General features: G+C 49.6%; 1 protein-coding gene across 1 annotated transcript in view; it reads left to right on the top strand.

The window, feature by feature from the left end:
* The window catches only part of ATP10A (ATPase phospholipid transporting 10A (putative)), a 183,213-nt gene extending 169,674 nt beyond the window's left edge, over positions 1-13,539 (top strand). The window contains exons 15-21 of the mRNA XM_055556742.1: positions 1,347-1,423; positions 4,982-5,107; positions 9,105-9,305; positions 11,582-11,662; positions 11,741-11,845; positions 12,242-12,429; positions 12,573-13,539. Of these exons, the coding sequence (XP_055412717.1) occupies positions 1,347-1,423; positions 4,982-5,107; positions 9,105-9,305; positions 11,582-11,662; positions 11,741-11,845; positions 12,242-12,429; positions 12,573-13,191 (1,397 nt within the window). The 3' untranslated portion in view covers positions 13,192-13,539. The remainder of the gene's footprint in view (positions 1-1,346; positions 1,424-4,981; positions 5,108-9,104; positions 9,306-11,581; positions 11,663-11,740; positions 11,846-12,241; positions 12,430-12,572) is intronic.
* Positions 13,540-14,896: the final 1,357 nt, after the last annotated feature.

Below are 14,896 nucleotides of genomic sequence, written 5' to 3'. Positions count from 1 at the left end.
GGAGGCTGTCTCAGGACCACCTTTGCCCTCATGTGCCCAGACAGGCCTTTACGTCTCTCTGAGCAGGTGTTGGAGGCAAAAGCTGAGGAGTTTGAGTCTGGTTCTGCACCCTCACCAGTAACTTTGCTCCTCCATGCTCCAGCCTCAACTGTAACATGAGGTCAGCTTCTCCCAGTGGGCCAGGTGTGAGATCCTGAACATGATACAGCACATTCTCACTGCCTGGTCAGGGCCTGGCTCACTCAGCTACCACATCACTGGTGTGTGGCATTCACTTAGGAAACTGGGAAAAGAAAAAGGCTGGTTAGAAAGAAAAAACAGAACCTCAAAAGGGAAAGGAAAGGTAAAGACCCATCAATTTTTAGTTTATTTCTTTCTGTGAGTTCAGGCATGAATATGACCTAGACCTGGATATCTAGCAGTTAATAATCCCGAGAGCATCATTGTCCACACATCTCATTTTAAATGGGACATTCTGGGAAGAGCTGCAGAGGTTATTGCTTCACAGAATTTCAGTTGGGCAAATACTGATTCTCCAGGTTGGGCCCTGTGCAGTAAAGAACAGAGGAATCACAGAGGAAAGACATCCATCTGAGTCACTCTGACTTCATATACCTGTACTTCTTACGTGTTTGAAATGGGGGAGGTATTCTGTGATGTGGGCCCTTCTGCCACCCTGTTCCAAGAACAGTCACTCTCACTGAATGATAATGACTAAGTCTCCAGTTGTCTTTCCCCAAAGATCTTGAGAGCTCTGACCCTGTGCTCCTACACACTTTCTATCAGCAATTTGACTAAATACATAGATAGTCTCCTTAATTACATGCTTAGAGAGCCCAAGGGTGGGCACGGTAACTAACAAGCTAGCCAGACTTGAGTGTGCAGAGTTCCACAGTTTGCTGGGCAGAATTTAACCTCCTTTGTTCAGTTTAGAAAACCACTTACAGGAGTATGAATGGAAGTAGCCTTGACTGCCGTGTGACAAAGCCTAGAGTGGGTCAGGAAGTAACAGTGAAGGTGGTGATCCTGTTCTGTGCTAGATGCCCCGTGAAGAGCTCTTCTGGTGTCTGAGCCAGTAGCTTGGAACGTGTCCTGACTGGAAAGGGGCGCTGGCCGCTGCTTTCTCAGATTCTTCCTGGTGTGGCTGGTGGGTCCAAGCCTCCCACCAGGTTTGCTCTGACTGCATAACCCGGCTCCCCTGGGGCAGGGGCTGCACTGCCTCTTCCTCACTCCTCCCTAGGACCCTCCACAGTTCCCAGCTCACACCAGAGTCCCAGGAAGATCCACCAAGCCTGTTTAATCATGTACATCTCAGCTCATGATTCTCCCTGCCTGTGCTGTTCTAGGAGATGGAGCCAATGACGTCAGCATGATCCAGGTGGCAGACGTGGGCGTGGGAATCTCAGGCCAGGAGGGCATGCAGGTAAGAACAGGGGGCTGTCCTGGGCAACCAAAGGGCTCCCACTGTGAGCTGCGCTGGCCTCCCTGTGAGCCGTCCGCAGAGCTGAAGGCTTGGATCTTGATACAGCTGGTGCTTGCCTGCTGTTAAGCCAGCAGTAGACCAGGTGGCAGGCGGCTCTTCATGTTAGTGAAGCCGTGCAGTGAATGTGCCCGTAAATCTGTTTCTGTGGAAAGGTGGCCTGGAATGGGTCGTCTCTGCAAGGCACTTTTTATTGCTCCTGAACATCGGTGATGCCATGGGCTTTGCTATAGGACTGTTGTGTCCTGGTGTCACCATGAAGATGGAGGAAAGCCATCCTCACTTGTGTGAAAATTCATCTCTGTGTTTTTCACTTGCCATTGAGTTGGTTCTCCTCACATGATCCAGATGATGAATAAATGGATTCATTATAAATGTACTTCTTTGGTATGTAGCAGTTCTACATTTCATTAAGTTTGAATCACAGTATTTTTAACTTGGTGGAGACTTTTGGGAACAGTCTATCCAGTTGTCTTCTTTTAAAAATCAAGATGTTGTTCACTCTTTGGTCATCGGTTGTTCATTGATGTATTCACCCTGTAACTAGCTTTTGAGCACACAAATGTGCCATGCTTGTGCAGATTCCTTGATTTTCTCACTTGACACTGAAATCACAGTTTGATGGAAAGTCCTGAGCCAGAAGCACAGTTGCTCCATCCTGGGCTCATCCTCAGCACATAACTCTCCTCCTGCGCCCCATCTGACCTGGGTTATGTTACTGTACATGTTTTCTTCCTCCATAAAACTGAAAATGGAACCCAGATGGGACTCATCCTTGCCCCTCCTCCCAGTGACATCACATGCCGCTGCTGCTGCTAAGTTGCTTTAGTTGTGTCCAACTCTTTGCAACCCCATGGACGGCAGCCCACCAGGCTCCTCCATCCCTGGGATTCTCCAGGCAAGAACACTGGAGTGGGTTGCCATTTCCTTCTCCAATGCATGAAAGTGAAAAGTGAAAGTGAAGTCACTCAGTCGTGTCCGACTCCTAGCAACCCCATGGACTGCAGCCTACAAGGCTCCTCTGTCCATGGGATTTTCCAGGCAAGAGTACTGGAGTGGGTTGCCATTGCCTTCTCTGTGACATCACATGGGGGAGCTCAAAAATGTCTATTGAATAAATGAGAAAAATAGTTAATTCCATCTGATTTTTTCAGCATAGCCTCCTTTGCAGTCATTTCCTAGAATGAAAACCTACCCAGGGCAGTGCTTGTAAACCACGCGTGCAGAGAAATGCAGCCAGTGAATCCACTTTGTATCAGAGTCTCTAAGATTGAGCATGCTGGTGAGGAAGGGTATGAGGTGTGTCCACTGCAAGGCCTCAGGGCAGGAGCCAGAGGATTCAGTGAGCCATGAAGGAGGTGTGGGGATCAGCCAGACTGTAGGGGTCTTACTGAGACTCAGCTTTGAGTGGACATGACTTGTATTTACTTGAAGCTCCAGTACTGTTGCCCGGAAAATCCCATGGATGGAGGAGCCTGGTAGGCTGCAGTCCATGGGGTCGCACAGAGTCCGACATGACTGAAGCGACTTAGCAGCAGCAGCAGCAGCATACTTCTTTATTGAGGGCGCATTATGTAAAGTGACAGTAAGACGCGACACTTTCTCCTACTGTTCTAAGGGCTCAGGTTCCCCAGGGGAATGTGGCCCTGCTTGCTTGTTAGTCAGTCCAGTAAGTAAGGGGACGTTGTGCGCAGCTCCCTGGAAGACACACTGTGTGGGGCGCTGTGGCTGTAGGGACCTGAGGAGTCCAAGCTGAGTGTCTGAGGTAAAGTGATGGTAGTTGCAGCTCCCCAGCTTAGCCAGGGTGGAAAAGGTGTCCCAGGCAGGGGAACAGAAAGGACCAAGGAAATTCTGTCACTCTGAAACACCCAGTCTTTGAGGAGTCATCTGGTCAACCATGTTTGTTGAGCACCCCATGGGTCAAGTGCTGACTGGGAGCCAGGGCTGCGGGTGATCACAGCGTCTACCATACAGGGTCTCATGCAATATTCAGAAAGATTGGAAAGGGAAGATAGAGAAGTATTCTAACTTACACCAGGGGTCATAATTGAGTTGTCGTGAGTGCTGTGAAAGAGCAACATGAGTTTCCCTGCTAAGGATGTGATGGGAGGCTCTGCACAGCTGGGAACACTGGGGAGGCCACCGTGACTGGGGGAGCAAGTGGTGTGTTTGGGGTGTGGAGGCGGGAAGCTAGGCCAAAGGGTGGAGGAAAGGCCAGGGGGGGCTGGAAGGAGGGGCATACCTGCGGTTCTCAAGGTCGGGGCTGCTTCCCAAACACCCCCGGGGCTTCTCCTTAACTCTGACTCAACATCAGCCCTTCAGTGTTTAGGACATTGAAGACAGGGACCACATGTGACGGTATCTGTCTCCAAGTCTGTGTCTGGCAACTGGTGGGTCTTAATACATGATTTTTGAGAGGATGAATTGTGGAATAAACGAAGGAAGAAAAGATGCATAAAACCCTTAAGGCTCCCACATGTTGACAGGAAGAGGAAAAGATACTGTTTGCTTTCAGATCCTTACTTTTGGGTTCAGAAAGCAGACATTCTAAGGCTTCATTTTTTTCTGTCATGTGTAATGATGTTACTCTGTTTCACAAATGGGACAGTATCATCACCTGCTCTTTTCTAAGTGATATTTAAGGGAAACCTGTAAAATTTGAAAAGCAGACTTAAATGTTTGTGTGGAATAACCTTCAAAGATAAGCAAAATGTATCTTTGACATTTTTGTGGATTTTTCCCCAAAATAATAAAATTCATTCCCAAATAATGATGTATTCCAAGTTATTTTGAACACAGACATTGTCATTAGGATGGCACTGTCTGGCTCAGTTAGTTTAATTGTGTAGAATGTGGTGCTCAGTGAGGTAAAGGCAAGCTTCCTCCCCCGGGCTCTTTCCTGTCTGCAGAGGAAGCCTGCCATCCATCCCACTGTCCTTTCAGGCCATGTCCAGTGCCCTACAGTGGGCATCCTGAGACTGGGCTGGTTGGCAGGCAGGGCAGCCATGGGCCTGGCCTTGCTCATCACCCGTGGCTCTTGGGGAGAATGACCCAGAGGACACCTCGCAGGACAGCTGTCTGTCTGTCCCTGAGGCATACCTAAGGGGCAGCTTTGGTTCATCTTTGGGTTGGGATCCTAATATGATTTAGATGAATAAAACATCAGAGAGTGGGAAAAAGCAGGGAAACTTCATACATCTCCATATTTTTTTTAGTTTGCTTAAAAAAAAAAAGCATGGGAAAGAAAAAGCAAAGCTTTACAAATCCATCAATTACATATATTTGAAATCTTAAATATGTCCTCTAGAGCAGTATCCCTAAACTAGAGTGTGGTCGATATTGGATTTTTCTTAAATGCAAGCGTTCATCCTGGAGACAGTGGTAACAGCCAGCTCAGACTGGATTTCTGCATCCCCGTTGCACCTTGTGTTTGGGGGGAGTTAAGACGGACCTCAGGCGCAGTGAAGCAGCAGCAACAACCGGCACTCTCTCCCTCTCAAGGCAGTGATGGCCAGCGACTTCGCGGTGCCCAAGTTCCGATACCTCGAGAGGCTCTTGATCGTTCACGGACATTGGTGCTATTCCCGGCTTGCCAACATGGTGCTGTACTTCTTCTACAAAAACACAGTATGTATTTGATGCCAGTGTCGAGGATTTTTGATGTGAAATCCGTGAGATTCACAGGACTGTTAACTGAACGTGGTCTGCGGACCATCCCACAGCCTCTCGTTGGTTCCACCCCACTTGGCTTCTGTGGATTTTTCCCAGGCCTGGTCCGCCCTTGCACCCTCAGTCTCAGAAGTCTTAACTCACTTGCCGCTCTGAGCATGGAAACAGGTAGATCCAAGGAGGAAGTCCACTTGCAGCTTTATAATAAGTAGAGTGACCATGGGGTCCAGGGGTTTGCATGAAGTCCTCAGTCAGTGAGTGGTCGAGACTCCTTTCTGCCTCCACCCAGCCGACTCCAGTTTCCAGGCCCTTTACTGCTCTGTCCCTGTCTCTCTCAGGAGTGCTCTCCTGAGGCGCCCACAGACAGGATGCTCTGATCGGTGCTCTCTCAAAGCACATGGGCTCATCTGATGAGTGGAAGTGTGGTTGGCAGTCCTGGGTCAGCATGAGAGGACTCAGCTGGGCTGTGACCCTGATGATAAGCAGGCTGTTGAGATTGCCCACCGTCTTCGAGAAGCCTTTCCTCATCCCCCTGGCCGCCATGAGTGGACATATGCCTATGGCTGCATCATTGCTTCTGTGTTCATTCATCAACCACAGGCGTCGTCACGTATGACCATAGTTTCCTATTCAGGAAACTTCCGCACTAGACACTGACACTCCTCTACAACTCTGCTACGCTCTACTACACACCTAGCCCACTGCACCGTCTCAATAAATACATAAATAAAATACTTTTGCTTATAAATCTAGGATTACAGAACCAGTCAATGAGGTAGTGAAATGGTAAAAATTTTATTGTGAGCTAAACTGATTTCATAGCAGTTTGTTTATTCAGATACAAATGGACTTTGATATAGCAATTATGACATTGAAGCTTTGGGCCCAGATTTAATGAAGTAGAAATAAATGGCAAAAATCACTCCCACCCTGGGCCAGCAGGAGGGGGCTGCCACCCTCTGTGCTGGCAGGTAGACGCCCCTCAGGCCCGCTCATTCTGTACTTGACCTTTCAATAGGCTGTGCGCAGACCTGCTTGGCTCAGGACAGTTCTGTTTCTTCAGGGACTCTGATTCAGGGCCCTGGTCTATTTCCTGCTGACCCTAACATTTAATTCTTAGTTCCTTCACTACTGTGTCCTTGGCAGACAGCTGTGTGGCAGCAATAGCCTCCAGGATGGACCACATGGCCATCTTAGGACCCTACCCTACTTGTGAGGTATAGACACTCTGCTGAGAACTTGCTGGATTGCTGCTTGTCCCTCTTGCCTCTGCTAGGAGGCAAGGAGACAAAGTAAGTAAACTCTTGGGGTAGCTGACTCTTCAGAGTAGTCCTGTAGATCTGCCCTGCTGGATCCATAGCTCCAAAGTCAAGAGCATGTCTAATTTTATAGGTTAGGTCCTGGAAATTAATTCAGATTGGGTTCTGCCTGGGACACAGTCCATGCAGGGCTGTGCTGTGCTGTGCTGTCCCTGACCTCGTCAGATCTCCTTGCTACTGACTCCCTGGCATTGCCTCCCCAGCACCATCCCCTCCTCACACAGACTTGCAAACCAAGAGGCTCCCAGCTCCCGAAGGTGTAGGTGGTGCTTTGAGTAAAGGTGAGTGGGGCTGGGCAGGCTGGAATCCCAGCCCCGTTTCTCTCAGTCATTAGCTGTGCAATCTGGAGCAAGTTATTTGCCTCCTTTGGATTTTTTTTTTTTTTTTTTTTTATCTGAAAACAAAACAGAACATAGGAATTGAACTCTGCTCTCTGTAATTCCTAACAAAAACTTCTCAGATTGAGGGGGAGGCATTCAATATTTCAGTTGCAGAAGAGACCCAGAGTGGCTACCGGAATGGACAGTGCCTCCTGTCTGCTGCAGCAAATCTGCCCTCGGGAAGGGGACAAGGAAGGAGGTGCTAAGTCACTTCAGTCGTGTCCAACTCTGTGTGACCCCATAGACGGCCGCCCACCAGGTTCCCCTGTCCCTGGGATTGTCCAGGCAAGAACACTAGAGTGGGCTGCCATTTCCTTCTCCAATGCATGAAAGTGAAAAGTGAAAGTGAAGTCGCTCAGTCGTGTCCGACTCTTAGCGACCCCATGGATTGCAGCCTAACAGGCTCCTCCATCCATGGGATTTTCCAAGCAAGAGTACTGGAGTGGGGTGCCATTGCCTTCTCTGAAGGAAGGAGAAGGGGCCTCTTTTTATTCTGTGACAGATTCAAGGCCTCTGTGAACAGGCACTTAATCTACTTGAGAAGTTCAGAAATAATCACTCTGCCTCCCAAATTGAGAAATTCATTTATCTTCAGAATAAGTTCGCCTGCCTTCCAGTAAGGAGTAGAGAAGGAAAGTTTCCATAGCAACAGTGGTTTGAGAAGGCTTTAGGTACTACATGAAAAAAAAATCTCAATTATCTAAGTACTTTTTCTCCTCTTTGACTCCACTTGCTTACTGATGAGTCACTAGGCTGCACCTGAGGAGATAGACAAGCCATAAGCAAGTATGGGTATGAAAAAAGGAAGAAAGTTAGTGAAGAAGCCAAGTTTGTCAATTTTCAGGGTGGAGGGGAAGAGTTGCATTTGGGCAAAGACTGAAACAAGGTTTGGAAGATCTGGGTCACTAGGGGTGTTACCAGTGTAGACTGTCTTTTTTTCCTGATCATTGGAACAAGCCATTTTTTAGGTCAAGAAACGTCTCTGAGCTCTAGCTCAAAGAGGTTAAGTGACTGCCTCAAAGTCAGAAATGTGCACCGCAGCAGCTCCAGAACCCACCCCAAGGCTACTGCCTGCGGTGTCCAGCAGAGAATTGTCTTCCTCCGCGGCTCCTCCAGGCCAAGACCCCCGAGTGGTTGATCAAGATGGGTTTGTTACTCGTTCAGTGACCACTGTCCAGTCATTTGACACCTTGGACCTTAGTTTCCTTTCCTCTAAATGGGGTGAGCACGCTGGCCCTGCTTGAGCCTCAGACGAAGGAAATAGCTGTTCTCCTGACAGTAACAACCACAGATGACGCTGATGAGCATCTCAGCATGTAGGGAGCTCTTGTGAGTGCTTCAAGGTGCGTTAGTCATTAATTCTCACCACAGCCCACAGCTGAGTACTGCTGGTGTGCCCGTGTCATGGACAAGGTCACTGAGGCAGAGTGGCTAAATTATCTGTGCCAGCTTGCATAGCCAGTGTCAGAATGCCTTGCAGTCGCTAAGCTGCCAGCGCCCCCCACCCCCCTCCCCCCATGTAGCATCAGGATGTTCAGTAATAGTGGGAAGAGGCTCACCCAGGTCCTCACGCTGGGCATGGGAGGAGGTTCCTCCACCTCTCTGGACCTCGCTTTCCTGTTTGGGATAGCCGTAGGGACCAGCAGGAATGCCTGTAGCTCACCCGACAGCAGAGTACCCAGCAGAGGCCAGGGCTCAGTCAAAGTCGCGATTACCACCCTGCTTGTGTGTGCGTCCTCCCCTCCACCAAAGTCAGTAACTGTACACTGTTCTCATTAAAGAGAGGAAGGCAGCATCTAGGGTGTGGTCCCAGAGGAACACAAGGAAAGAAGCCTGGCAGTGGGTGATGTACCTGGCTGGCCGTCTTGACGTGAGCCACCCTCGACTCTGCCAGAGCTTTATTTTGTTTTCTTATGATCTGTGGCCCTTTGGCCACAAGACTGCATCCCTCCGAGGGCTGTTGGTGGGAATCCCCAGCTGCTGTTGCTGCCCTTTGGATGCTGGAGGGATGCAGGAGAGGAGGGAGAGACAGGGCACCAAGGTGAGAGCCGTCTCTGGAGACAGTCTCCGCGCACAGATTCAGTCTTTCCAGCCAGACTCTGTGAGCCTCTTGGCCACCTGGGACAGGAGTCCACGGGACGGCTCTCAGCACCCTGGGATGGGAGTCAAGGGAGTCTGCTGGGTGGCTTTTGGTCACCTGGGACAGGAGTCCGCCGGCAGCTGAGAATCGCCATCCCACCCTACCTTTGACCACAGATGTTCGTCGGCCTCCTGTTCTGGTTCCAGTTCTACTGTGGCTTCTCCGCATCTGCCATGATTGACCAGTGGTACCTGATCTTCTTTAACCTGCTCTTCTCGTCGCTCCCCCAGCTCGTGACTGGGGTTCTGGACAAGGACGTGCCGGCCGATGTGCTGCTCGCTGAGCCGCAGCTCTACCGGAGCGGCCAGAACATGGAGGTGAGCCCCGGCCCGCGCCGCCCTTTCTGTGGACACCCTGGGCTGATACAAATGCACTTATTTACAAAACAGATTCACTGGTTTTGAAAACAAACTTTTGTTACCAAAGGAGAAATATGGCATGGAGGGGTAAATTGGGAGCTTGGGACCTTAACATACACATACTACTATATATAAAACAGATCACCAGCAAGGGCCTACTGTGTAGCACAGGGAATTCTACTTGGTATTCTGTAATAACCTATGGGGGTGAAGAATCTGAAGAAGAATGTGTGTGCGTGTGTGTGTGTGTGTATATATATAAAACAGAATTTCTTTGCTGTATACCTGAAACTTAACACAACATTGTACAACATTGTACAACTATACTCCAATAAAATTTTAAAAATAAAATCTTCTAAAAAAAAATGGACACTGGAGGAGTTAAAACTAGAATCTGACCAGTGGGAGGAAAACAATGAATTCTGTCTACTTGACTACAATGGATTTAAGTAGAAAGAGTTGATTGGTTATGATGGTATCAGAGGTATATATATGAGCCCAAACTCATCAAAATGTTTACATTAAAACTGTGTGTAGTTTCTGTATATCAGTTTACCTAAAGCTTAAAAAAAGAGAGAAACAAAAGACTTTTTTAAAAACTATGCGTGCATGTGTGCTAAGTTGTTACAGTCGTATCAGACTCTTTGCAACATTATGGACTATATAACCTGCCAAGGTCTACAGGACTCTGTCCCTGGGATTCTCCAGGCAAAATACTGGAGTGGGTTGCCATGCCCTCTTCCAGGGGCTCTTCCCTCACCCAGGGTCGAGCCCACAGCTCTGTGTCTCCTGCACTGGCAGGCGGGGTCTTCACCACTAGAGCCACCTGGGAAGCTCTTTTGAAAGTATGCCAAGGTGAAAACTGTCTTTACACTAAGAGGTTCCAGGAGCCCAAGGAAAGCCCATTTGGAATCCAGGTCAAGGACATGTGGGATGACTGTAGGAAGAGCAGGGATTTTTCTAAAACATCCCCAAAAGAAATGTGATTTCCTTTGAATAGGGATTAATGAGAAGATAAACCCATAGGGAAACCCTGGGAAAACCAAGTGAACACAAACAGATAATGTAAATACATGTTTCCATCAATACACTGCGTAGATTGGCATGCTGACTCCCAGCTGTCCCTGCTGGTCAGTAAAGAAAGCCACGTCAGTGCTTCTCTTGGGCTGATTGGAATTATACATGTGCCCAGGGAATAGAGCCCCGCATCTCCCACAGTGGTCTATAAATAATTCAGAACTGATTTACTGAAGTGCTGACTTCCCACTGGGCTTCCCAGGTGGTGCAGTGGTAAAGAATCCAGCTGCCAATGCAGGAAACACAGGAGATAAGTGTTCAATCCCTGGGTGGAAAAGATCCCCTAGAGTCGGAACTGGCAATCCTCTCCAGTATTCTTGCCTGGAAAATTTCCTGGACAGAGGAGCCCGGAAGTCTGCAGTTCATGGGATGGCAAAGAGTCAGACACAGCCTAACTACTAACTTCCTATGGGCAGCCTGGGACGGGGGCTCCTGAGGGTCAGGTAGATGAGGGTCTCTGCTCGTCACCTGGAGATGCTCATGTACTCAGCCAGGTGTCACCTCCTAGGTGAGTTTGTTCTGGGGACTAACAGGAAGGGGCTGCCTTTCCTCAACGCCCCATCTTGTCTGCTCTGAGTGTCCTGTGGACCAGTGCTCGCTCTTGCAGCTCAGAATTCAGCAGGGTCAGATACAGACGTTGGCACCCAGACAAGGAAGACTTGTTTAGTCCATTTCAAAGTCATTTTTGCCTTTTCTATGCAGCTAATTGATTTTAACATTAGGAGACATCCGTGATTTAATGTTAAAATAACTCATTTTTAAGAAACATTCTGGGGGGTCCACCAACAGAGGGAAGCAAAGCCCTGGCAAAGTAGAAGGCCTCAGGTTGGAGAGGCTGCCAGAATTTCATGCTCTAGTCCCTGGCTTAGGAAATTCCTCGTGGAATTTTACATTGCATTTCCTCTTTTTCCTGTTGTAACAGGCCTTGCAGACCCAGATGCTGTCAGTGACCGATTCAGCCTCAAGGGCCCTTGTGAGCCTTTCCACAGTGTTTTTCCACCAGGCCCCAGCCCCTGGGACCTCCCTCTCCAAGGCCTGAGTTAGCAAGTGTCCCTGGGGTGCCCGGCTTGTGCCTTCACAACCCCGGGGGGGACTGGAAAACCATGTGAAGGGATGAGGCCGTCCCTGTAATCCCTGTGCTTGTTCTTGTGTCTCAGGAATATCGGCCTCGCACGTTCTGGCTGAACATGGCCGATGCTGCCTTCCAGAGCCTCGTGTGCTTTTTCATTCCCTACCTGGTAAGTTGGGCCCTGGCCAGGCCTTTCCCACCAGCTTCGTCCAGTGATGCGCAGACAGATGACCCCGCTGTCTTTCAGGCCTACTACGACTCCGACACAGACATCTTCACCTGGGGCACCCCCATCACTGCCGTCGCCCTGTTCACGTTTCTCCTGCACCTGGGCATCGAGACCAAGACCTGGGTGAGAACCGTGGGACTGACCCAGAAGGGGGCTGGTCTGTGAGCCCTCACTGATGTGCCCAGTCCGTTAGCTTGAGCAGGATTTTGCAAAGCCAGCCTCTCTGTGATGAGAACAAACTGGGTTCCCGGGCCGGCCACATGGACCCAAGCCTGGGTGGGGGCAGCTCCAGCCCAAGCCCATGCCTGTCCTGGGCAGCACTGGGCTCCTGCCTGCCCAAGCCCCTCAACCCAGCTCTGCTTAATCCTCCTTCCCCGGCCCCTAGCTTCCATCGCCCAGCCTGTGTTCACGCTGACCCACCCTGTTCCCACTGTGCCCTCTGAGAACACTGCCCCTGCTCTAGGAGGACCGGTGCACTTTTGTTGAAACAGAAGCCCTGTTTTTCTCTTTACCCCGCAGACCTGGCTCAACTGGACGGCTTGTGGCTTCAGTGTCGTTTTATTTTTCACCGTGGCTTTGATTTACAACGCTTCCTGTGCGACGTGCTACCCTCCCTCCAACCCCTACTGGACCATGCAGACGCTAATGGGTGACCCCGTGTTTTACTCCATTTGTCTGCTAGCGCCCGTGGCTGCTCTGCTGCCCAGGTAGGTGTCCAGGACAGTGGGCTTCAGGTCCCACATGAACTCAGAAAACACTGTCTTTGCTGTGCTCCTGCATCATTCGAATCTCAGAAGCTCAAAGGCTTCGCGGCAGCAGTAGCTGACTGTGTTCTGTATGTTCTTTCCAGGTTGTTTTTCAAAGCCCTGCAGGGGACCCTTTTCCCTACCCCACTGCAGCTGGGACGCCAGTTAGCCAAGCGGTCCCCTGGGAAATTCAGGGCTCCCAGAGAGACCTCTGCTCAGGGGCACATCCCGGGAGAAGCAAGGAGCAAGCCCCCGGGACAGAGGAGCGTCAGTGTGGCGCGGTCCGTCTCCCGGGACTGCAGCTCACGGGTGTCTCAGGGCATGCGGCAGCCGGCCTGCTCCCCCGAGGCTGGTGGGGAGCCCAGCGTGGTGGACATGGGCGTGCCACAGAGAGAGGGCACCCTGCCGGACAGGCTGGACAGCCAGCCCTCGCGGTCCTCCTCGCCAGGGCCGGTGGCCGTGGAGGGCTGTCCGGGGGGCTCCAGGATGAAACCCATGAGTGCCAGCCGGCCAGCCCCCCTGCCATCCGTCTTCAGCGTGCCTGGCCTCAGCTCCCTCAACTGGATGTCCTCGCTGTCTCTGGTCGGTGGGCTGGGCAGCGTCCTGCAGTTTTCCCGGAGCGGTCTGCCCATGGACAAGCGCGACAGTGACTTCCTGCCCGGCTCCGCGCCGCCCGACCGGGACCTGTGTGACTTAAGCGGGCAGACCACAGACTGCTTCTAGGATCCCCTTCCAAGAAGCGCGGCTGGCAATGTAGAGGGAAAACCTTGAAATGCTCTTTTTTTTTTTTTTTTTTTTTTGGAAAGATGTTAATATTATTTATGTTTATTATTTGCACAGAGTTCTAGTGAGGTATATTTTATATATTTCCGAGGCTGACACAGGAAATGAAAGGTACCGAAAAAAGAAAGTTTATTTTTTAAAAATTTTAAATAGAGTATACTGAAAAGAAAAATAAGAGCTTTATCTTATATAAAAGTTTAAAGAAGAGTGACACTTGAAAAGGTGTGTTTATATTTATTTTTTCATCTCATTTTATTAAAGAAAATGTGGTCTGTTTGGTTTGCTTCAGTATGTGTGACCTTTGCTTTCTCTGAGTGTAAACATGTATGAGCACAGTGAACCCCGGGGGGTAGTGTGGATGGGGTGCGGGGAAGTGATGGGCACACACGTGGCTTTGGCGGAGATCCTCACTGTCTGTCTGTCAGTCCCACCGCTAGGAGGGTTGGATCTCTGCTTTACCAGGAAAGGGAAATTGAGAATTCTGGGATAGCAGACACACACAGAATTCATTCCAACATTCATTTCTATGCAGGCATTTGGTAAAGATCACCTGTAGGTATTATAATTCATATGTAGGTTCTTGCCTATTAAAATCATAATAAGCAATAAACAGCCTTCACTTTGCAAAGAGATCAAGTCCAGTTGCCACTTTTGTGTGATGTTATTAATATCTTACCTAATGTTACTAAAGACCTGTTCATGTGCCCAATATGCAGGCAGGCCAAACAAACCAAAATGTTGGAGTTCGGAGCAGAGAAATGTTTACTGCCAGACCAAGCAAAGAGAATCAGGTGGCTTGTGCTCAAAAATACCATGAACACCCCTAAGGATTTCCACAAAACATTTTTAAAGGCCACGTGAGGAAGGGGCATCCCAGGGTCTGTGATCAGCTGTCATAATTCCCTAATTGGTTGATGGTGATCAGTCCTTAGGTGCCAGAAAGTCTGGAGGCTCATGGTTATCAAGCAGTTCATTTCTTCCATCTGGTGGTGGTTCTAGCATCTGAAAAACTCAGGAAATATGCATTAGATACTATTATCTAAGTACTTCAGAGAGGAGCTACAGCAGAGGATATGCAGAGGGGTCCATCCCAGGAAGACCCCGTATGGTCCTGCTCTTTGCTGCACTAACAGAACATGTTCTGAGTACTCTGGGACACTTCTTCATGGCAGGTTCTTTTAGATTTCATGAAGGAAACAGCTGGGTGACATGCAGGCTGCACGCTGGGACGCTGACACGGGCTGTACCTGCACCAGCATCAGCACCTACAAGACGCTTCCTGCCAAGAGGCTGCGCTCTTTTTGTCTTATGAGTCACTACTGCCATCTCTCTAAACAGAAAAAGGGAAGGAAGAGATGATAAGAATTTGAGGCAGCTATGTAGTATTTCCTCTTCAGAACCTTCTCTTTGGCTCTGCCAGCCACTGTGAGTTGCCTGCTTGCTCAGCTCTGGGGCATGAAGTGAGCAGGATGTGCTCCTGCTCAGGGCCCTGTGGCGCTTGTTCCCAGAGCAGCGGTGTGCGGAGGTTGGAGGATCTCAAGACTATGCAGTTTCTGAGCATAGCATGCCAGGTAGAATGGCATTTCCAATGTATGTGGCTCATTGCACGAGGCAGAAAACATGCCTCATCTTGTCAGATGGAAAG

Source organism: Bubalus kerabau, chromosome 19 (assembly GCF_029407905.1).
Source record: "Bubalus kerabau isolate K-KA32 ecotype Philippines breed swamp buffalo chromosome 19, PCC_UOA_SB_1v2, whole genome shotgun sequence".
Taxonomy (NCBI): Eukaryota; Metazoa; Chordata; class Mammalia; order Artiodactyla; family Bovidae; genus Bubalus; species Bubalus kerabau.
This window is presented reverse-complemented; position numbering and strand designations above follow the sequence as displayed.